The 24319-nt window shown below is 42.2% G+C and overlaps 2 protein-coding genes across 2 annotated transcripts in view; one reads left to right on the forward strand and one right to left on the reverse strand.

The window, feature by feature from the left end:
• Window positions 1-24319, reverse strand: part of LOC311506241 (uncharacterized protein) — a 125758-nt gene that overhangs the window by 78817 nt on the left and 22622 nt on the right. The window lies entirely within an intron of this gene.
• LOC311506113 (uncharacterized protein) lies at window positions 1134-19519 on the forward strand (the record flags this gene model as incomplete). Its single annotated transcript, XM_084569995.1, is given in 21 exon segments — window positions 1134-1416; window positions 1598-3413; window positions 3498-3671; window positions 4915-5088; window positions 5249-5422; window positions 5719-5911; window positions 5913-5978; window positions 6065-6259; window positions 6406-6429; window positions 12512-12645; window positions 12891-12939; window positions 13524-13764; window positions 13865-13909; window positions 14290-14574; window positions 14780-16571; window positions 16657-16830; window positions 17289-17462; window positions 17619-17792; window positions 18074-18250; window positions 18434-18607; window positions 18761-19519. Coding segments are annotated over 21 exon segments (6528 nt in total). The 3' UTR covers window positions 18771-19519.

Genomic DNA, 24319 nt, shown 5'->3' on the forward strand with positions numbered 1-24319 from the left:
AGTGGAGCTCATTCTCCAACAGACTGATCCAGCTCTGCTCCCACACTGAACGCTACAGGACTACTTTCATACCATTCTCTGTCCAGCTGGACAACAACTCACCTTTCTGTAACAGATAACTCAATGTTATTAATGTTAATGGACACTACTGCACCTTACACCTTACCCTGTATATATAATTTATATTCTTTTTTCTCTATTTCTTGTACATTTGTCCATATGCTAATATGCTAATTTGTACATTTTTGCTTATACAATTTTTATTTTATTTTACTTTTTTTTTATTTCTATTTTATTTTATTTTATCTTTTTTATCTGAGGTTCTTAAGAGTGTTTTTTATGTACAACTAAGCTACTTCCCTTGTGGATGAATAAAGTTTATCTAAGTCCAAGTCTAGACATCCTGGCTGCGCCTAATTACCAAACACACACACACACACACGCGCACGCACATGGACACAGATTCAAACGATAAAGCAAATCACACAAGAAACGGCAGAGCCAATCGAGGAGCTTGTGGGCGGGTTTAAACTAAGGGAAACGGGCTTCAGCGTCAGTGGTCATTTTCCGCTTGGTCCTAGTGCTTGACGTGTCTCTGGTTACTATAGTAACATTGTTTTTGGACGGTAAAAATTGCAGGGGAACAAAACGGTTGCTGGTCTCCAACAGGAAAACCTTTGCCTCAAGATATGGATAAAGACGTCGTTACAGCAGGTATGTTTTCAGTTCGTTCTGTTCAGCTAAAATAGAGGATGTGAAGACGTGTATTATCTGATTAAAGCCTCTCAGAGTGTTCAAGCTTTCACTGTTTGGACACTGTTTTGTCACTGATTTTAAATGAATAAAACGTGGTCTAAATCGTGTCCCCTGCCACATGCAGTCATGTCTAAATGAACGTCCTGTGCAGCATTAGGCTGTGTTTGAGGCGACTGCAGTCAAAACTCCAAGCCTTCTAAACAACTTGGACGTGTTTTATAGATGAGACTCTGGGGACACAATAAATCTGTGTATCTGTGTATTTATATACCAGAATTAAAGCTCACATATAACACTGAGTGGACAGTGGCAGATAAGACTGAGGGACCCCTGAGTTGCAGAATGTCTGAGATGCACATGTCCTTGTTCCTGTAGAGATGTTGGTTGCCGGCTTGAGGACTGAGTTGGTGGAAAGGGTGTCGATGGAAGTCCTTACACAGCTCCTCGAGGCCCTCATAACAGACGGTGTCTTGACTGAGTTGGAGAAAGAATCGATATCTGAGAAGAACCGAGTCAGAGCAGAAAAGGTACGCCACTTCATTGACACTGTGAAGAAAAAGGGAGAGATGGCCTGCAGGAAGATGATCCAATGTCTTCAGTTCATAGATCGTGCTCTTTCCTGTCACCTGGGTTTGTCCTCTGGCCAGCCTGCTCAGAAAGGTGAGGCCACGTGTTTCTCTGGTGATGGTTGTGTTAACGCTTGCTTGAGCAGAGTAACTCTGAAGATCTGACCAGATGTGAGGACACGTTTATGTATAAATGCAGATAGTTCCAAAGGGTCCAGTTAGTCTTTCTTGATGCCATATACAGTAAACTGATCTACAACACATTAGATGATCTTATTGTCTATTGTTTTATCATTCAGATGCTCTTGACACTTATCAACGTAAACTTAAATCTACTCTGAAGAAGAAGTTCCAGTGTGTGTTTGAGGGGATTGCTAAAGCAGGAAACTCAACCCTTCTGAATGAGATCTACACAGAGCTCTACATCACAGAGGGAGAGACTGCAGAGGTCAATGATGAACATGAGGTCAGACAGATTGAAACAGCATCCAGGAAACCACACAGACCAGAAACAACCATCAGACAAGAAGACCTCTTTAAAGCCTCAGCTGGAAGACATGGACCAATCAGAAGAGTGATGACAAAGGGAGTGGCTGGCATTGGGAAAACACTCTTAACACAGAAGTTCACTCTGGACTGGGCTGAAGACAAAGCCAACCAGGACATCCTCTTCATATTTCCATTGACTTTCAGAGAGCTGAATGTGGTGAAAGAGAGAAAGTTCAGCTTGGTGGAACTTGTTCATAACTTCTTTACTGAAACCAAAGAAGCAGGAATCTGCAGCTTTGAAGAGTTCCAGGTTGTGTTCATTTTTGACGGTCTGGATGAGTGTCGACTTCCTCTGGACTTCCACACCACTGAGATCCTGACTGATGTTACAGAGTCCACCTCAGTGGATGTGCTGCTGACAAACCTCATCAGGGGGAAACTGCTTCCCTCTGCTCACCTCTGGATAACCACACGACCTGCAGCAGCCAATCAGATCCCTCCTGAGTGTGTTGACATGGTGACGGAGGTCAGAGGGTTCACTGACCCCCAGAAGGAGGAGTACTTCAGGAAGAGATTCAGAGATGAGGAGCAGGCCAGCAGGATCATCTCCCACATCAAGACATCACGAAGCCTCCACATCATGTGTCACATCCCAGTCTTCTGCTGGATCACTGCTACAGTTCTGGAGGATGTGTTGGAAACCAGGGAGGGAGGAGAGCTGCCCAAGACCCTGACTGAGATGTACATCCACTTCCTGGTGGTTCAGACCAGAGTGAAGAAGGTCAAGTATGATGGAGGTGCTGAGACAGATCCACACTGGAGTCCAGAGACCAGGAAGATGATTGAGTCTCTGGGAAAACTGGCGTTTGATCAGCTGCTGAAAGGAAACCTGATCTTCTATGAATCAGATCTGACAGAGTGTGGCATCGATATCAGAGCAGCCTCAGTGTACTCAGGAGTGTTCACACAGATCTTTAAAGAGGAGAGAGGACTGTACCAGGACAAGGTGTTCTGCTTCGTCCATCTGAGTGTTCAGGAGTTTCTGGCTGCTCTTCATGTCCATCTGACCTTCATCAACTCTGATATCAACCTGCTGGAAGAACAACAGACAAGATCCTGGTGGTATAATCCATTTAAAAAACGAATTCATCTCCACCACAGTGCTGTGAACAAGGCCTTACAGTGTCCAAATGGACACCTGGACATGTTCCTCCGCTTCCTCTTGGGTTTTTCACTGCAGACCAATCAGACTCTCCTACGAGGCCTGCTGACACAGACAAGTAGTAGCTCACAGACCAATCAGGAAACAGTCCAGTACATCAAGAAGAAGATCAGTGAGAATCTGTCTGCAGAGAGAAGCATCAATCTGTTCCACTGTCTGAATGAACTGAATGATGGTTCTCTAGTGGAGGAGATCCAACAGTCCCTGAGATCAGGAGGTCTCTCCACAGATAAACTGTCTCCTGCTCAGTGGTCAGCTCTGGGCTTCATCTTACTGTCGTCAGGAGAAGATCTGGACATGTTTGACCTGAAGAAATACTCTGATTCAGAGGAGGTTCTTCTGAGGCTGCTGCCAGTGGTCAAAGCCTCCAACAAAGCTCTGTAGGTTCATCATCAATAAATACACAGCAACCTGTCAGCTGGTCACAAAAGTTACTAGTTGTTGGTGATTTTTTTTGTCTTCAGACTGAATGGCTGTAGCCTCTCAGAGAGAAGCTGTGAAGCTCTGTCCTCAGTTCTCAGCTCCAAGTCCTGTAAGCTGACTGAGCTGGACCTGAGTGAAAACAGCCTGCAGGATTCAGGAGTGAAGCAGCTGTGTGCTGGACTGGAGAGTCCAAACTGTAAACTGGAGACTCTGAGGTCAGTTTTCATTTATTTTATTAGCAGGCTTCTGAAGAACAGAGATCCAGTTTAGATCAGTTCTCGAGTCTGGACTGTCAGATAGAAATGGAAGCTAATCAATATGTCAGTATCTTTGTGATTCCTGAGTGTTTCCTGCTGAGCTGCAGTGGAGAGATAGGAACTCAAAAAGGAAACTTGTTCTCAACAGTAACTGTGGTAGACGCCCACTTAATTAGTGTCAGTCAGACGTACAGTGTAGATGTGTTAGGGAGATACAACCACACAGTCAATGTGGACGGCAGGAATCTGAAGAACTCTGTAACGTCCATATGTGACTATTGTTGGAAGACATGGTTGAACATGTAAATTTCTCCTTTAACAAATAATAAGAGACTTGATTTGGGCAGCAACTTATAGTTATCACTAGGGATGGGCGATATGGACTAAAATTTTTATCACGATAATTTCTGGTATTTATCACGGTAACGATAAAAATGACGATAAATAAACACCAATTCAGCCAAATTTTTTTGTCTATAATGCATCGGCAAGTTTTGTCTGGGTTGTTTTTTTTTACCGGACTCTTTGGATGAAGTCGACGCTGCTTCTGCATCCTTGCGCATTTTCTGGCTTTCTTCATATTCTGGTTTGTGCTTGTGTTTGAGGTGGTGGGACAAATTAGTGGTGTTACTGTCCTTTTTCTGCAGTATTTGTTAGCAAACCTTGCATGTTGTAATTTGCTGCTCTGCAACAGACTTTTTAACCCCTTAACGCCTAGTGTCGCGAATTCGCGACGCACTGTTTCCGTTCAGACTGCAGCCGAAATAACGCATGTAAAATTCCTAGGAACCTTTTGCAAGCACTAGTTTCTCATAGGACCGGCCGGAGTGGTGAGCAAAAATACAAATATTTCATATCTTTATATAACTGAAAAATCAATTCAGGCGTTAAGGGGTTAAAACCAAACCAGATAATGGAGGTGGAGCCTCGTTTAGAAATGAGCTCCTCGCTGCCTGGTGTATCTGCTCCGCCTTCCGCCATTGTCAATCTGTCAATATTCCATACGTGTTGGGCTGCGAGTGTGTCGCGCACATATATACGTCATCTATGGGAATTTATCATTTTTATCACGGGATGACATATTCTTACCGTGGGGAATGTTTTTGATGATATATCATAAACGATAAAATATCGCACATCCCTAGTTATCACCATCGATAATAAATTGTCAAAAATAGTAAAATGCCCTTTCTTTATCCAGTTTAACTTGCTGCAGTTTTTCAACGATCAGCTGTGGTCCTCTGGCCTCAGCTCTGAAGTCCAACACCTCCCATCTGAGACGTCTGAGCCTGAGTGGAAACAAGCTGCAGGATTCAGGAGTGAAGCAGCTGTGTGGTTTTCTGGAGAGGCCAGACTGTAGACTGGAGAATCTGGAGTGAGTTCACTGTCTGTTACTGCTGTAGATCTGATATGTTTAATCCACATCTGAATTTACTTCCTTCCGTAAAGTTTCCTTCCGTAAAGTTCCATTTGTTTATATTTCAAACATGAAGAATATAAATCATTAATGATTTATACTTTCATTCTTTATTCAGTTTGAGTGGCAGCAGTCTGTCAGAGATCAGCTGTGGTTTTCTGGTCTCAGCTCTGAAGTCCAACCCCTCCCATCTGAAACATCTGGACCTGAGTAACAACAGTCTTCAGGGTCCAGGAGTGAAGCGTCTTTGTGGTTTTCTGGGGAGTCCACACTGTAGACTGGAGACTCTGAGGTCAGCCTCCATGTTAATGTGATGATAAAGTTATGTTGAGCTGGTTGTTTTACCTGTGACATCTTTACTGATTAGTTCCTTGCTTATATTTAGTCCTGTCTGTGCTTTGTCGGTTTGTCTCATATCTCTGGATGGTTTTAGTTGTGCTCTGCTACCAGCGTTTATTCCCTGGATGTTCTCTCACCTGTGCTCTCTAATGTTTTCCTGCATCCTCCTTGTGTCTCCTGGTTCCTTGCATATTTAGCGTAACTTTTGTTGAACTTTGTCTTCTTCTTTTTGTTTTCTCCTTTATTTAGGTTGATTCGCTGCGATTTGACAGAGATTGGCTTTGATTCTCTGGGCTCCGCTCTGGCGTCCAACCCCTCTCACCTGACAGCGCTGGACCTGAGTTTCAACAAGGAGCTGAAGGATTCAGGAGTGAAACAGCTATGTCGATTTCTAGAGAATCCAGGCTGTAAACTGGAGACTCTGGGGTCAGTTCACTGTCTGATTTTATTGTAGACACAGTGTATGTTCATTCAGATCTTCCATCCATAAAGTTTACTTCATATTTTCAGTTTTCTTGTCCTAAATTTAGTCCCGAGGTCACTGAGTGTTTCTAATTAGTGCTAACAAGTCACATCTGGATGAGTGAAAAATGCACTTTCTTTATACAGTTTGAGTTACTGCAGTTTGTCAGAGATCAGCTGTGATTCTCTGGCATCAGCTCTGAAGTCCAACCCCTCCCATCTGAAAGATCTGGACCTGAGTGGAAACAAGCTGCAGGATTCAGGAGTGAAGCAGTTGCGTGATCTTAAGAAGAGTCCAGACTATAGACTGAAGACTCTGAGGTCAGTAGTAGTAGTAGTTCAGCTGTATTGAACTAAACACAGTTAGTATCAAAGATCCAGTGTTTCCTGTGAATCTTGACACTGACTGACAGCTGATGAAGTGATTCTCTGCAAACACTCATTTATCTTCATTGTTCCTTCTTCTCTCTACAGCTCCTGGTGACCATCTTCTCCAAGGTGAGACTGAACAGGACAATGTGTGTTCTGAGAGGGGATGAGCTGTGTCCTGATGGTACAGAGAGGCTGAAGCAGACTGTGACCGGACCATGTCAGTGGGAGGTGGAGAGGAGAGCTTCATCCACATGGTCTCCATTTATGACCATCAACAGAGCTGCATGTAAACTCTTCACAGAGCTCTAACAGATCCAGTCCAGTTCCTCATGAATGATTCAGACGCATGTCAACCTGCCAGGATCAACAGTCCCTCCTGTTGTTTTTCAGTGTTCAGATTATTTTCTATCCATTTTATATGTGAGCATTAATATTATTAATAATCTCTTATCTTCGCAGAACAAAGTTTTCCTCCTTTTTTGTATTGTCTCTCTCAGTGTTTAACAGTGTGTTGTTTAGATCTCTACAGTGAATTACATTGTCATCGTTTTTTAGTATATTTTATATTTGGCATTATCCCAGTATTACTTAATATTTCATAAAAAAAATTCTGTTTGTCATGTTTTGCAGTGTACGTCTATATGGTTTTATTGATTTTCAGGATTTTATTCTTATATTCTAAGCGTAGTTGACCTTTTTTTTAAATTAGTAACTCTTACTTGACGTTTTTAACTGTGTATCTCCTGGTATTCATTTCATTACAGTCTGGTTCTTGTTGGTTGGCTTTCAGCCTGAAAAGACTGTTTGCCTGCACTTTTATTGTGGAATTATCTTTTCAATAAAATTACTGAAATAAATTAGCCCCTATGTGTGAGCTTGCAGCATAAGTGGGTGGACCAGCTCTGTGAGTCTTCTCCAATAACTGTCCAGTAACTGTATATACGACGGACAAACTCATCGTGATGTCACCCATTGGCTTTCAGAGGAGCGAGATGAAGCCTGAAGTGGCCGGAGCCCAACTTCCATTTTAATATTTTTCCATTAATCTTATTTAATTATTTCCAATAGTTTATTCTTTTCATGTCATGTCTGTCTCACAGCTGTGGTGCTTCTGTCAGTGTAGCTTAGCATTAGAGCTTTTATCCAATCATATTTCATCATCATGTGTTGCTGGAACTATGAGCGCTACCCTTGGTTGACAGGCTCTGAGGAGAACTCTAAATAAAGTTCTGGTGAGTAAATGTCCTGTTTTATTGTGTATCTGTATGATGTTGATAGTTTCAGTTGATGTTGTTTCAGCTGTATTATTGATGCTGCTGTGGAGATGAGGGTTCTCCGGTGGTGTGGAGCGGTCATTGCATCAACGAGGGCGAACGGAGCGATGGACGCAAAGGAGACGAGGAGAAACAGCAGATAACGTGTTTAGAGGCTGCGAGAGAGAAAGGTCGAGAAAGAGACAGGCTGCTGCAGTCGTCTGAACTCCCCACAGAGGAGGCAGAAATATTTGCCTGCGCTCTCTGACACAGTTTTAGTATTCAACACAAGAGCCAAGGCTCTTCTCTGGCAGAGGGAACCCTTCATGTGGAGGCACACATCCATGCAGGCTTGGCGTGTCTCATATAGGGGTGGGATTCAATAAAAATAAAAATAAAAATTCTAATTAATTAACTAATCGAGATTAACTAATCTAACTAATCGAGATTAATTAATCTCAATTAATCACATTTTAATCGCAAAACAATATTTGCCCCAAAAAGCAACAATTTTCAACTTAAATGGATTTTAGTGGACGACTGAATCAAATAATAGACACAGACATGAATATCGTATACTCAAGCTCTCTAAATGTCTGGAAAAATGCATTTAATTGCATTTAAATTCAAAACAGTAGAAAAAGAAAGAAAATATCCCTAGCTGCAATCACGAATCACGAACCTACCGAATCTTGCAGTAGGTTCGCGAATCATTAGTGGCAGTGCAAACGTGAATTGCCAGAGAGACTCACCTCTCTGTGTGTAGCGAATGACACAACACTACAGCAGCAGCACCTTCACCAAACGTGAACGCGAGTCCTCTTTCTTTTATATTGCGGAGTTTAGCAAATATTGGAAACTAGGAAAGCTGGGTCAGAGATTCTGTTACTTTTAAAAACTTCCAATATTTAAATCCTTCTTGCAGTCAGAGTTTATAGACGTGTATTAATGTAAGGGTATTATATGCACTGTTTTATATTATGTATTCCCTTGTAGACCTACTGCAAAGATGATGCTCCGTCTGGTGCAATAGGCTGAAGAATGAACACAATGTGAGTTCATTTTTCCAGCCTGTCAAATAAACAAATAAAGTGTATGTGACTAAAAGTCTGGTTGATAAATGTGTTTTATTGCACTGAAATGAAAACAAGAAATAATAAATATAAAGCAAAATGACAAACTAAAACTATTACAAGTGTCAAACAAATGAAGGTTCAAGGTTCAAGGAGTCTTTATTGTCCCCGAGGGGCAAATTGTTCTGCAGCCAGCAGTAACAGACACAGTCGACAATATTAAAAACAATGTTAAAAAACAACAACAAACAACATCAAACACAGAAAACAGAATAAAAAGTCACTTATTAAGAAAACCTATGGCAGCAGGGATAAAAGATTTCTTGAGTCTGTTTGTCCTACACCTTGGCATAATATACCTGCGGCCCGACGGAAGCAGTACAAACTCACCGACCAGGGGATGGTTCAGGTCGATGAGGAGTAAACGGGCCTTACTTAAGGTTCTGTGCCTATACAGGTCAGACAGGTCATTGAGGCTAATGCCTGCGATTTTGCTGCACACTTTTATTATGCCCTGCAATCTGTTCCTGTTCTTGAGGGAAAGTGAACCATACCAACAGATAAAAGAAAAGGTAAGAATGGACTCAATAAAGCAAGAATAAAACATTTTCATAAAAGTGCTGTCGACATTAAAACTCCTCAATTTCCTTAAAAAATACATGCGTTGATGGGCCTTGCTACAAATAGCATCAATTCAGTCAGTGAATTCCCTCACTACGGGGCCACAGTCAGGGTCGTCACTAGTCAGCAAGGACACAATTACGGAGTCGTCTGCAAACTTTAAAATGTGACGTCCCACATGCTGACTACGGCATTCGTTTGTGTACAAAACAAACAGCAAGGGTGAGAGGACACAGCCCTGAGGTGATCCAGTGGAGGAGACAAGGGTGTCTGACGAAACACCATTGACCCTCACACATTGTGGTCTTTCTGTTAAAAAGTCCATTAGCCATGCTATTAGACCAGGATCTACATTGTAGAAGTCCCTTAATCTTCCTGCTAAAATATGTGGCTGGATGCAGTTAAAAGCAGATGAAAAGTCAATGAAAGATTGTCCTTGCACATTATGCTCCCAAAGTATTTTCATCAAATGATCTTGCTCTTACTCCAGATTTGCATTTGAAAATACAAGCTGGCTGACTCTGGATGAGCTGAGCCGATTTAGTCTCTCTGATATTATCTGCCCCATCTTGCTGAAAAACCTCTCCGATGGGATGGATGTGGCCACAACCAGAGTCGCTCAGGTGTCAACAGTCCCTCCCACCCGTCCCGCACGCTGGCTGCGTCGTTCGCCGAAGATTCACAAGTGTGTCACAAAACTCTGCAGTTCCACTCCCGGAAGTCATTCCATTCAGTACGTTCACTCAAAAGATTCGTTCTTTTGAACGAATCATTCGCGAACGACACAACGCTACCACTCGCACACTACAAAATTAGGCATGGGGGTTCGCACAGGTGGCAAAAGTATTCACATTCTGTACTTAAGTAAAAGTACAGATACTTGTGTAAAAAAATACTCTGATAAAAGTAAAAGTACTGATTCAACTCCTTTACTCAAGTAAAAGTAAGAAAGTACAGGCTCTGAAACGTACTTAAGTAAAAAGTAAAAATTATTTTGCAAAATGAAAAAGTTGTAGCAGAATAATCTAGACTTAATTAACCAGATGTCCTGCATGAGCATCTGGATAATTTTTAATAATAAACTGAGGGTTACTGGGTTGTTGCTAGCTAGAGTTAGCTATACTATCAAAACGATGTGGTCCTATAGCATTGCTAACGTTGTAATCTAGCTTCCAAAAAATCCTCAAAAAGCTAATGATAGCAACAGAAACCACACCACGCCTGAATTATTATTATTATTATTATTATTATTTTTTTTTTTCAGATTAGACCAGCAGTTCTCAAATCGTGGGGTCTGTATTAGTGTCTTTATTGATGCTTGAATGATACACTAGCCTCCAGTCACAAGTATTTTTAATAAAACTCTAATCTTTCAGTTGACTGTGTTTTCTAGTAGTTCTTCTAGTTTTCTGTTGCTACTTTTAAGTTGAATGTTCCCTTTTTTGGTTTGACTGGTTGTAAAGCATGTAGCAAAACATTATCACCCAGTGCTGTGTTTCAACTTCACTCCAACTCAGGATGTATGACATGAACAACTTGGGGTGCAACAATCATCAGTTCTGAAGATACGGTTATGGAGGAATAGTTTCACAATTATCAAGAGTTTGGATGTATAAAATCCAACAAAGTTTAAAAAAGGCAACTGGACTTGTATAGTTTTTTTTGAGAAGACGTCTTCTCAAAAAAACTATACAAGTCCAGTTGCCTTTTTTTAAACTTTGTTGGATATACCATGACCTGGATGACTGAGAACCTTCACAGACATGATGTATAAAATCACATTTGTATTGTATTTTCCCTTTTTTAAAAATAATAATAATAATATGACATTTTATTTATCAGCACTTTCAATAAAACTAATACACTTTACAAGATTATTGAGAGCTTTGTAAACGATGAGGAGGATCTTGAAGTGGATATGCTGCTTTATTGGCCAATCGAGGAGCTTGTGGGCGGGTCTAAACAAAGGGAAACAGGCTTCAACTTGAGCGGCCGTTTTCCGCTTGGTCCTATTGCTAGACGCGTCTCTGTTTACTATAGCGTAGCATTGTTAGCGTAACAAAAGTGCAGGGGACCAAAACGGCCTTTTGAAAAAGTGCAGGGGACAGCTGCAGTTCAGCGAGTACCGAGAAAAACAGAGATAAAATGCAGCTGCAGTTAACGCCTCTCTGGGTGTGTCCTTGTTGTTTCAGTTAACTTTCACTTTTTTGCAGATAATGGCGCAGATCTGTCTCTGCGTGCACACTTCCATCCGAAGGTAATGGAAGAAGTTTTTATTGTTTTCTTCGTTAACATCAGCTGTAGGCAGCTCAGAGACAACTGGTGCAGCTTTTCAGCCTCCATCAGCCTGTGGACGAGGCGGAGATGAGCCGCTGCTCTTCCGCTATCTGAGCCACTGAGTGCGGCCTGAGTTGTAGCGTACGGCCGCTGGAAAGCTGCACGACTTTCTGTGTCCCTGTATTTATCAGTGTAGAATAGAAAAAGTGGTGAAAGTAGTAGTTTATGCTTTAACTGAACATGTGCTGGAGAAATGGAGGAACTGTACCTTTGGCTGTACAATGGCATTTACTGACATTAAAGGCCTCATTCATTAATGTTAATGTGCAAAATATGAAATACTTTGAAGTACACTTTAATTTTTTTTTTTTTTTACTTTTAAGGAAATTCCTGTTTTAAAACCGACAAGATAGATTTATGACTTTTCCTTTTAACTTGTGAAGTACTTTTCAGGGAGCTTTGTTGATAATTATCTGGCCTTTGCAACCTGTCCTACCTGTCCATCCTCCTTCACAGGTGCAGCCCTGCTCACCTGTGTCTCTACTGTCCAGTGTATAGTGGAGAGTCTTCTTATTCTTCTTCTTCAGCTCTTTCACTAATCTGTTAGTCTGGTTTGTTTCACTCTTTCTCTTTGTCTCTGGTACCTTTATCGTTACTCTCTCCATCTGATGTTTGGAGAAGTTGTCCATGACACTGATCATCAATTAGTCAAAAATATCAAATATTTCCTGGTTCCAGCCTCAAGTCTGAGGGTTTCTCCTACATGATACTAGTGTGAATATCACCAGACTGATGTTCTGCTTAACTGTTAACTGACTGTGGAACTTCCTGACATAGACTTTTTATAGAAAGTAGATCAATCAACATCCCGAGCCAGAGCCAGTCAGTGGAGGAGCAGCTGAGAAGATTTCAGTTGATGTTCAGATGAATGATTGGTGTTTCTTCTGCAGGTGAAGGTAGAAAGAGTGTGTGAGCTGATGTGGATGTGAATTCAGCGGCATGGACCAGAGGGAGGACAGAGAGGACTCTCCTGGACCTGAACCTGAACCCAGCTGTGCATCTATGAAGAGCGATGACGCCACAGACCGTAAAAGACAAAAACTCTCTCCTCAGAATAGGTAAGATATAGGAGATGTATGTCTTCATGTTGTCTTCAAAAATAGGACTTGAAGAATATGTTTTGAATTAAATAGGAAGGTCTACAAGTCATGGACCGCAGCCTGTGATCTGCAGGATCTGGCTGAACAAAGACAATGATCCCTGCAGAGACTTAGAATTTATGATCCTAGTAACTTCTCCACGGACCTGTCAGTCATTCACAGTTTAATCATTTATCAAAAAAATGATCTCCATCTCTCTGCAGCATTCAGATGCACAGTCCTGACCATGTGACCCAGATGGACGACAGCAGTGTAAGTTATCCTTCATGAAGTTTCAGGTCGCTATAACAACGTTAGCGTACTTCCTCTTTTGTTTTAGACGGGAGCGTTTGAGACAGACTCTAAATTAACTTTTCTTCAAGTCCTTTGGCCAGAACAAACAGAGGTATCTTAATGCAACGCGAGTTTTAGACATAAAAACAGCAGATGGTCACATTACATTATAATATTACATCCTGGCCAGCGTGGGACAAGGAGGCAGACATCACTGCACCTTACAGCGAGTTCTACCGAGCGTTCATTGTGTGGTGACATCTGAACCGCTAGCTTAACTCACAGTTCCTTCCACCTGAGTTTTAGGGATGTGGTGACTGTTGACCTGGTTTGGAGTCTCCGTTTTGTTCTTGTGTTGCCATTTCTGTTGGTCCATACATGTTTGGACACTGACATGAGGTTTGATGTTCTAGCTGTGTATAATGAGGACGTTGCAGGTGGACATACCAATACAGACTTAATTCGAAAAGATTGATCCAAAATAATTCAGACGTTTCTGTTCTTCCTCTGTCAACGACTCACATGATCCTGAATGAGATCAGATTCTCCTCTTGTCTCATCAGACTTTAAAGGAGTGGCTGCTGAACACTCTGATGGATCTGAACGCTGAGCAGATGGAGCACTTCAGATCATGGTTGCAGAATGCGAACCTATCACGAAAAGAACCTATTAAAAAGAATTATCTGGGCGGAGCAAAAAATATAAACGACATGAACGACATGGTGGATCTGATGGTGGAGATGTACAGCACAAAGACTAAAGAGGTGGCCGAGGAGATTTTAAAGAAAATCCTCAGGAATGAAGGTTAGTCAGAGAGAGGGCAAAACCTGGGACACCTGTCACACAATCTTAAAAGATTTATGTTGTTTGAACCGTAATAAAAGTCATTGCTGGTCTCCAACAGGAAAACCTTTGCCTCAAGATGTGGATAAAGACGTTGTTACAGCAGGTATGTTTTCAGTTTGTTCCGTTCAGCTAAAACAGATAATGTGAAGACCTGTATTATCCGATTAAAGCCTCTCAGAGTGTTCAAGCTTTCACCGTTTGGACACAAACAAACACGGTCTATAACGTGTCCTCTGTCACATGCAGTCGTCCTCTGCTCATCCATCCAGTGCAGCATTAGGCTGTGTTTGAGACGACTGCAGTCAAACTCCAAGCCTTCTAAACAACTTGGACATGTTTTATAGAGGAGACTCTGGGGAGACTCTGTGTATTTACATACCAAAATTAAAGCTCACATACAACGCTGAGTGGGCAGTGGCAGGTAAGACTGAGGGACCCCTGAGTTGCAGAATGTCTGAGATGCACATGTCCTTGTTCCTGTAGAGAAGTTGGTTGCCGGCTTGAGGGCTAAGTTGGTGGAAAGGGTGTCGATGGAAGTCCTTACACAGCTCCTCGAGGCCCTCGTAACAGACGGTGTCTTGACTGAGTTGGAGAAAGAATCGATATCTCAGGAGAGCCCAGTCAGAGCAGAAAAGGTACGCCACTTCATTGACACTGTGAAGAAAAAGGGAGAGATGGCCTGCAGGAAGATGATCCAACGTCTTCAGTCCATAGATCGTGCTCTTTCCTGTCACCTGGATTTGTCCTCTGGCCAGCCTGCTCAGAAAGGTGAGGCCACGTGTTTCTCTGGTGATGGTTGTGTTAACGCTTGCTTGAGCAGAGTATCTCTGAAGATCTGACCAGATGTGAGGACACGTTTAGGTATAAATGCAGATAGTTCCAAAGGGTCCAGTTAGTCTTTCTTGATGCCGTATACAGTAAACTGATCTACAACACTTTAGATGATCTGATTGTCTGTTGTTTTATCATTCAGATGCCCTTGATAGGTGTCAACGTAAACTTAAATCTACTCTGAAGGAGAAGTTCCAGTGTGTGTTTGAGGGGATTGCTAAAGCAGGAAACGCAACCCTTCTGAATGAGATCTACACAGAGCTCTACATCACAGAGGGACGGACTGCAGAGGTCAATGATGAACATGAGGTCAGACAGATTGAAACAGCATCCAGGAAACCACACAGACCAGAAACAACCATCAGACAAGAAGACCTCTATAAAGCCTCAGCTGGAAGACATGGACCAATCAGAAGAGTGATGACAAAGGGAGTGGCTGGCATTGGGAAAACAGTCTTAACACAGAAGTTCACTCTGGACTGGGCTGAAGACAAAGCCAACCAGGACATCCTCTTCATATTTCCATTGACTTTCAGAGAGCTGAATGTGGTGAAAGAGAGAAAGTTCAGCTTGGTGGAACTTGTTCATAACTTCTTTACTGAAACCAAAGAAGCAGGAATCTGCAGCTTTGAAGAGTTCCAGGTTATGTTCATCTTTGACGGTCTGGATGAGTGTCGATTTCCTCTGGACTTCCACACCACTGAGATCCTGACTGATGTTACAGAGTCCACCTCAGTGGATGTGCTGCTGACAAACCTCATCAGGGGGAAACTGCTTCCCTCTGCTCGCCTCTGGATAACCACACGACCTGCAGCAGCTAATCAGATCCCTCCTGAGTGTGTTGACATGGTGACAGAGGTCAGAGGCTTCACTGACCCCCAGAAGGAGGAGTACTTCAGGAAGAGATTCAGAGATGAGGAGCAGGCCAGCAGGATCATCTCCCACATCAAGACATCACGAAGCCTCCACATCATGTGTCACATCCCAGTCTTCTGCTGGATCACTGCTACAGTTCTGGAGGATGTGTTGGAAACCAGAGAGGGAGGAGAGCTACCCAAGACCCTGACTGAGATGTACATCCACTTCCTGGTGGTTCAGACCAAAGTGAAGAAGGTCAAGTATGATGGAGGTGCTGAGACAGATTCACACTGGAGTCTAGAAACCAGGAAGATGATTGAGTCTCTGGGAAAACTGGCGTTTGATCAGCTGCTGAAAGGAAACCTGATCTTCTATGAATCAGACCTGACAGAGTGTGGCATCAATATCAGAGCAGCCTCAGTGTACTCAGGAGTGTTCACACAGATCTTTAAAGAGGAGAGAGGACTGTACCAGGACAAGGTGTTCTGCTTCGTCCATCTGAGCGTTCAGGAGTTTCTGGCTGCTCTTCATGTCCATCTGACCTTCATCAACTCTGATGTCAACCTGCTGGAAGAACAACAGACAAGATCCTGGTGGTTTAATCCATTTAAAAAACGAATACATCTCCACCACAGTGCTGTGGACAAGGCCTTACAGAGTCCAAATGGACACCTGGACATGTTCCTCCGCTTCCTCTTGGGTCTTTCACAGCAGACCAATCAGACTCTTCTACGAGGCCTGCTGACACAGACAAGTAGTAGCTCACAGACCAATCAGGAAACAGTCCAGTACATCAAGAAGAAGATCAGTGAGAATCTGTCTGCAGAGAGAAGCATCAATCTGTTCCACTGTCTGAATGAACTGAATGATGGTTCTCTAGTGGAGGAGATCCAACAGTCCCTTAAGTCAGGAGGTCTCTCCACAGATAAACTGTCTCCTGCTCAGTGGTCAGCTCTGGGCTTCATCTTACTGTCGTCAGGAGAAGATCTGGACGTGTTTGACCTGAAGAAATACTCTGATTCAGAGGAGGTTCTTCTGAGGCTGCTGCCAGTGGTAAAAGCCTCCAACAAAGCTCTGTAGGTTCATCATCAATAAATACACAGCAACATGTCAGCTGGTCACAAAAGTTACTAGTTTTTGGTGGGTTTTTTTTGTCTTCAGACTGAATGGCTGTAGCCTCTCAGAGAGAAGCTGTGAAGCTCTGTCCTCAGTTCTCAGCTGCAAGTCCTGTAAGCTGACGGAGCTGGACCTGAGTGTAAACAGCCTGCAGGATTCAGGAGTGAAGCAGCTGTGTGCTGGACTGGAGAGTCTAAACTGTAAACTGGAGACTCTGAGGTCAGTTTTCATTTATTTTATTAGCAGACTTCTGAAGAACAGAGATCCAGTTTAGATCAGTTCTCGTGTCTGGACTGTCAGATAAAAATGGAAGCTAATCAATATGTCAGTATCTTTGTGATTCCTGAGTGTTTCCTGCTGAGCTGCAGTGGAGAGATAGGAACTCAAAAAGAAAACTTGTTCTTAACAGGAACTTTGGTAGACGCCCACTTGATTAGTGTCAGTCAGACGTACAGTGTAGATGTGTTAGAGAGATACCACCACACGGTCAGTGTGGATGGCAGGAACCTGAAGAACTCTGTAATGTACATATGTGGCTGTTGTTGGAAGACATGGTTGAACATGTAAATTTCTCCTTTAACAAATAATAAGAGACTTGATTTGGGCAGCAACTTATAGTTATCACTATTGATAATAAATTGTCAAAAACAGTAAAAAAATGCACTTTCTTTATCCAGTTTAAGTTGCTGCAGTTTTTCAACGATCAGCTGTGGTCCTCTGGCCTCAGCTCTGAAGTCCAACCCCTCCCATCAGAGACGTCTGAACCTCAGCGAAAACAAGCTGCAGGATTCAGGAGTGAAGCAGCTGTGTGGTTTTCTGGAGAGGCCAGACTGTAGACTGGAGACTCTGGAGTGAGTTCACTGTCTGTTACTGTTGTAGATCTGATATGTTTAATCCACATCTGAATTTACTACCATAAAGTTTCCTTCTGTAAAATTCCATTTGTTTATATTTCAAACATGAAGAATATAAATTATTAATGATTTATACTTTTATTCTTTATTCAGTTTGAGTGGCAGCAGTCTGTCAGAGATCAGCTGTGGTTTTCTGGTCTCAGCTCTGAAGGCCAACCCCTCCCATCTGAAACACCTGAACCTGAGTAACAACAGTCTTCAGGGTCCAGGAGTGAAGCGTCTGTGTGGTTTTCTGGGGAGTCCAGACTGTAGACTGGAGACTCTGAGGTCAGCCTCCATGTTAATGTGATGATAAAGCTATGTTGACCTTGTTGTTTTACCTGTGACTTCTTTACTGCTTATATTTAGTCCTGTCTGTGCTTTGTCCGTTTGTCTCATATCTCTGGATGGTTTTAGTTGTGCTCTGCTACCAGCGTTTATTCCCTGGATGTTCTCTCACCTGTGCTCTCTAATGTTTTCCTGCATCCTCCTTGTGTCCCCTGGTTCCTTGCATATTTAGCGTATCTTTTGTTGAACTTTGTCTTCTTTTTGTTTTCTCCTTTATTTAGGTTGATTCGCTGCAATTTGACAGAGATTGGCTTTGATTCTCTGGGCTCCGCTCTGGCGTCCAACCCCTCTCACCTGACAGCGCTGGACCTAAGTTTCAACAAGGAGCTGAAGGATTCAGGAGTGAAGCAGCTGTGTCGATTTCTAGAGAATCCAGGCTGTAAACTGGAGACTCTGGGGTCAGTTCACTGTCTGATTTTATTGTAGATCCAGTGTATGTTCATTCAGATCTTCCATCCATAAAGTTTACTTCATATTTTCAGTTTTCTTGTCCTAAATTTAGTCCCAGGGTCACTGAGTATTTCTAATTAGTGCTAACGAGTCACATCTGGAGGATTGAAAAATGCGCTTTCTTTATACAGTTTGAGTTACTGCAGTTTGTCAGAGATCAGCTGTGATTCTCTGGCATCAGCTCTGAAGTCCAACCCTTCCCATCTGAAAGATATGGACCTGAGTGGAAACAAGCTGCAGGATTCAGGAGTGAAGCAGTTGCGTGATCTTGTGAATAGTCCAGACTATACACTGAAAACTCTGAGGTCAGTAGTAGTAGTAGTTCAGCTGTATTGAACTAAACACTGTTAGTATCAAAGATCCAGTGTTTCCTGTAAATCTTGACACTGACTGACAGCTGATGAAGTGACTCTCTGCAAACACTCATTTATCTTCATTGTTTCTTCATCTCTCTACAGCTCCTGGTGACCATCTTCTCCAAGGTGAGACTGAACAGGACGATGTGTGTTCTGAGAGAGGATGAGCTGTGTCCTGATGGTACAGAGAGGTTGAAGCAGACTGTGACTGGACCATGTCACTGGGAGGTGGAGAGGAGAGCTTCATCCACATGGTCTCCATTTATGACCATCAACAGAGCTGCATGTAAACCCTTCACAGAGCTCCAACAGATCCAGTCCAGTTCCTCATGAATGATTCAGACACATGTCAATCTGCCAACATCAACAGTCCTTCCTGTTTTTCAGTGTTCAGATTATTTTCTATCCATTTTATATGTGAGCATTAATATTATTATTATTCTCTTATCTTCGCAGAACAAAGTTTTCCTCCTTTTTTGTATTGTGTCTCTCAGTGTTTAACAGTGGGTTGTTTAGGTCTCTACAGTGAATTACATTGTCATCGTTTTTTAGTATATGTCATATTTGGCATTATCCCATTATTACTTAATATTTCATATAAATTTTCTGTTAGTCATGTTTTGCAGTGTACGTCTATATGGTTTTATTTATTTTCAGGATTTTATCATTTTATTCTAAGCATAGTGGACCTTTCTTTAAATTAGTAACTCTTAGTTGACATTTTTAACTGTGTATCTCCTGGTATTTATTTAATTACAGTCTGGTTCTTGTTGGTTGGCTTTCAGCCTGAAAAAGATTGCCTGCCCATTTTTATTGTGGAATTATCTTTTCAATAAAATTACTGAAATAAATTACCCCCTATATCTAGTCTTGTGTGAGATTGCAGCATAAGTGGGTGGACCAGCTCTGTGAGTCTGCTCCAATAACCTTCCAGTAACTGCAAACAGCAAACAGAAAACTTACTAAAATATAAATGACAACACCACTGAAGCTAAACACCAGTCAGTTAACATACAAGAAAACATACAGACACACTAAAAGTGTCCAAATAACAGCAAGTTTAACACGGTAATACGGGAAGGTTTGCCTTCCATCAGTCCTAGCAACGTGCTTTCATCCGATTCCTCCATTTTGGTAGCTGTTAGCCAAGCTCTGACGTGTGCATCAATGTAATCGGAAATCAGGAAACTGTGCACTGACAAAAGTTGCGCAATGTTTGGAATGCAAACTGCAATTAAATGCATACATTTTTTTAACACGTTAATTTGTTTGTAATTAATTCATCGTAATTAACGCATTAAAATCCCACCCCTACTATAAACACTGATCTGCATCATCTGCAAACAGTAAAACATGATTGATTTCATTTCATCTCTTGCAGCATGGACAAATTTCTCCTTATTTCTTCTAAAAAGAAAAAAAACTAAGTTAAAGTTGTGATATCTTCAGATCTGAATCCGAACCCGAGGAGGAGAAACCAGAGAGCGAGAGAGAGGGAGAAGAAGCGACCTTGATGCAGTGGAAAATCAATACGTTTTTATTCCCGTGGCTTCAGATTATCCTCTCACATCACCAGTAATATCCCTCTGCTAATACTGTAATTCAGTTCAAGGCCAGAGAGTTTCATCCGCGGTGGTACGGCCGGACTTCTCGCACACATCCGGACGTCTTTAATAATTATTGATATCGATCGATGAGAAGGAATTAAACGGAGCTGAGCGCCAGCTGAACAAAGGTAGTTGGGTGTGGTGGGTTTCTTGAAGATGTTTCGTCCAGGTTAGGGTTTAAACAGGAACATCTGTAAGTGGTGTCGACCTGTTAACAACCAGATACTCCTTTGTAATTAGAGGAGCTTTGATCCTGTTTTTGTAGGATGTTATCTTCATACAGTTTTACAGAATCTTTCTTTATGGAAGACAAAATAAAAATGCTTTGGATTTGGGGATCTGTCACGGTGTAGGGAGACCCAAATAAAAGAAACACTTGTGAAGGACAGGGTGAACAAATAAGTCAACTTAATGAGGATTTTAAAAGAAAAGAACAAAGGTGCTGCAGTGACGAGCAGGTAAAAAGAAAAACATAGGTTTGACAAATGAGGGAATTACGACAGAAAAAACACAGGATGAATCCAAAAGGATCAACAGGACGACCTGCAGGTAACTCAACAGTCAACTCGAGAAAAGACAAGAGGAAAATAATAAAATAATAAAGATAAAGAACAGTGTATAATTCAACATGTCTTTGTAGATGGTGGAGGTGTAGCCGAGTGCAGTATTAACCAATCAGCATAACCCACAGGATACTAGCTTCAGTTTGACCCATAGACTGTATATAGATATGGACGATGCGTCAAAACGTTTCCACTTCCTCTTATTGGTCAAACTAACTCCATTTTCCCGGGGATACAGGCGGCGCCATCTTGCGAGTTTGGAGCCAGAGTCTGATCAGTACGGTCTGAGGGTGGAGCCACATGGAGCCGTGATATTGATGCCCCGCCCACAATCCTCCAAACTCACTCACGTTTTAGTTTAGTTAATACTACGCTCTGCTCTACCTCCACCAGCTACAAGGAAATGTTGGAATATACACTGTACTTAATTTTTAATGTTTAATGTTTCCCAACTCTCACGGGACTGCTTTATGGCGCGATTGTCATGGCAACTGGTAGTTGTAATGTGGTCACATCCCGTTTCTGTAATAAAACTTATCCAAAAAATTGACACTTGAACATTCATCAACATTATATTAACTACCTGAAATGAGAGAAACCATCCTTGAAAACTATTTATTTCACGTGTATATTAGTGTTTTAGTTTGGCCCAAGTCCCGCCCACTTACACAGAGGGGGTGGAGCTTATGACCTATACTGCAACCAGCCACCAATGGGAGCTATACTTGCTTTGGCTTCACTTTTGAGGAGCTGTTCCACTGTCCATATTTATACTGTCTATGTTTTGACCAGTGGGAGGGAGCAGAGATGCATCATCCATTGTTTTATACAGCCTGCTTCACTAGAGCTAAGCGATCGAGGCACCAATGCGACACCCGAAACTCCACACTGCAGCTTTAACTGATGAGGACAGGTTATGCGTGGAAGTTTAATTTCAACGACGTTAAAGATGCAAAATTGTATTTAAAACCGACAGCGGTGTGGTTTCACTGAATCTGAAGAATCTCCCTTTTGTCACTTCTGTTGATCAGTGAAACGAGCCGAGAGCTTCCCTCCGCTAGCAGGGTGTGGGCGGCTTTGAATCTTAATAAGTAAGCAAGCCATAACTCCTTCTTCTTCAGCAGCTTCAACTTTTTTTTACTCTTTCTCTTCTCCTCCTCTTGCTCAGCGTCAGTGTCTCCTGCAGAGAAAAAGGTGCCAGACGGAGGCCTTGAACAAGTCAGTCACTTTCCTTTTGTGTTTCCCGGCAAAGAGTGCATCCCTTCATTAGACCGCATCTCTTGACAGCACTTCATGCTTCCACGACTGCTTTGACAGCTCTGCACAAGCACGAGGCGCCCACCTCCACACTGTTCCCAGCCACGGACACATGCCTTCAACATATATACACAGCGGACAGTTAACATCACATCCCATGTTCTCACACATAATTCTGAACCTTCACTCACATCCACTCCTCATGCAACACAGTAAAAATCTATGAATCACGCAGGCTGGTTCTTCTGCTGACTTTTTTTGGATTATGTCTCTCAGAATTTAATAATAATTCTCACTTAATGGCCTAATAGGATTCATTTGTCACGTTGCTGTAAAGATAATCAGGTTTTCCTGCAGAAATCGTGGATTTCAAGCAATAAAAGTCTTTATAGAGTCTGAGCTCAGAGAGAAATCCACTGCACATGTCTGGTGCCTAACTCATAATGAAACTTCCCTTTAGGTGCTGAAGCACTATGGTGCAGATGAATAGCAAGAATCTCTACTTCACTTTCTATGGCTTTATATATATATGTGTGTGTGTGTGTGTGTGTGTGTGTGTGTGTGTGTGTGTGTGTGTGTGTGTGTGTGTAGACCTCTTTAACAAGAAAGCTACATAACTAACCTTACAGAAAATTGATGAATGACGAAGAAATACTCTGATTTCATACCAAGGTTGTTGCATTTCCCTTTAAACTCAGCAATCACACTCTGTCCTCCCAGAACAATTCAACCCACGTGAGCACGGTTGGAGAGGATTTTTACCCACGGACCGTTATGACTGCCTCATAGAAGAGGGAAGACCTGAAAGAGGAGCCTGGTAGTGGCAAAGTGCTCTGGCAAGCCATGACTCATGAATGTGGAGCACAAGAAACACATCATGTGGTGATAAACAGAAGGGTAACAGTAAGTCATACACGTCATCTGAGCACCGTGGAGCTGAATTTGTTTAAAATGTCTCCGATCGGTTGGAGGATTATCCGGTTGATGCAGAGGTTTGTAACATGTGAAGTCCAAACTAACTGACGGGAAGTAAAATAACCAGCGTGGTAGGGTTGTACCGGCTAGTCAAAGGAGGCAGGAAGCAAGAAGTTGACTAGTCGCTGATCATGTGACAGTGACAACTAGAAGAAAGGTGAGGAGGCAAGTGGGTCAGTGGTTCATCAAGTCCATGAAGCCCATACTACCGTGACATGTCAGTCCGGAAATACAACTGAAGTACTACTGCAATGCATCAGAAAAGGCTAACGCTAACGCTAGCAGAGGAACGGTCCAAATCCTCTGGACAGCAGTCAGTTAACAACTGAGGCTGGACATCAACTATTTGATAAAGTTATTAGACCTTTAGCTGCTACACTATCCCATCTAACAACACGCTGTGAAGTACTATTAAACGCTATTGACTGTGCCGATTTATATGAGGTATACATATCTGCAGCGCACAATATTGATAAGCTCATGTGTTTATGTTCAGTTCTGTTGTGTTCTATTAGTTGACATTGTTGCAGGTTTTTTTTGTCCTTGATGTCAGTGAATGCACCATGAACTTGCAAAAAAGCCTCCTTAGCTTCTTTTGTGCGAGACACTACGTGTGTTTTAAGGTCAAGAATAAGGATTTCATTACTTTCTGCTGTTTTATGTGTGACGTCATCGACTATTCGACTTCGACTTTCACCACACATTAGTCGACTTTAAAAAAATCCGACGTCACCTACAGCGTGGAGACAAAGAGTCTAAAAATAAAAACAGTAGAATACATACGAATACAAATCAAAGACCCGGTGATGTGACGCTACCTTTCTACACCTTTACTTTGATTTATTTAGTTTATTTAGTGTGTTGTGTTTTATCTCTCGAATCCTTTTTGCTGTTTTTACTCCATGTATGTGCTGTGAAGTTTATTATATTAGAGTTATATCAGCGACTAATTACATATTGCAAGTAAAGGCTTTCTCTTTTTAATGATGCAGAATATATGTTCAAATAAAGCACCTCCCCTCAAACAAGAGCAAACGTAGAGGGTGTGGATTAAATCACGGCTCACTCTGGGGTGCCGGGGGGTCGGAGGGGGGAGGGGACGTCCACGTCGCTCCATATTTCATCATCATCTTCTTCTTCTTCTTCAGCTGAAACACAACAGTGCCACATCAGCACGGAGAACGATCCCGACGTCGGATGATGCATCGTATCAATTTCAGACAGTCGCTCAGCTCACGCAGAAAAAAAATAATTAAATC

The sequence above is a fragment of the Chelon labrosus genome, assembly GCF_963514085.1.
Source record: "Chelon labrosus genome assembly, chromosome: 21".
Lineage (NCBI taxonomy): Eukaryota > Metazoa > Chordata > Actinopteri > Mugiliformes > Mugilidae > Chelon > Chelon labrosus.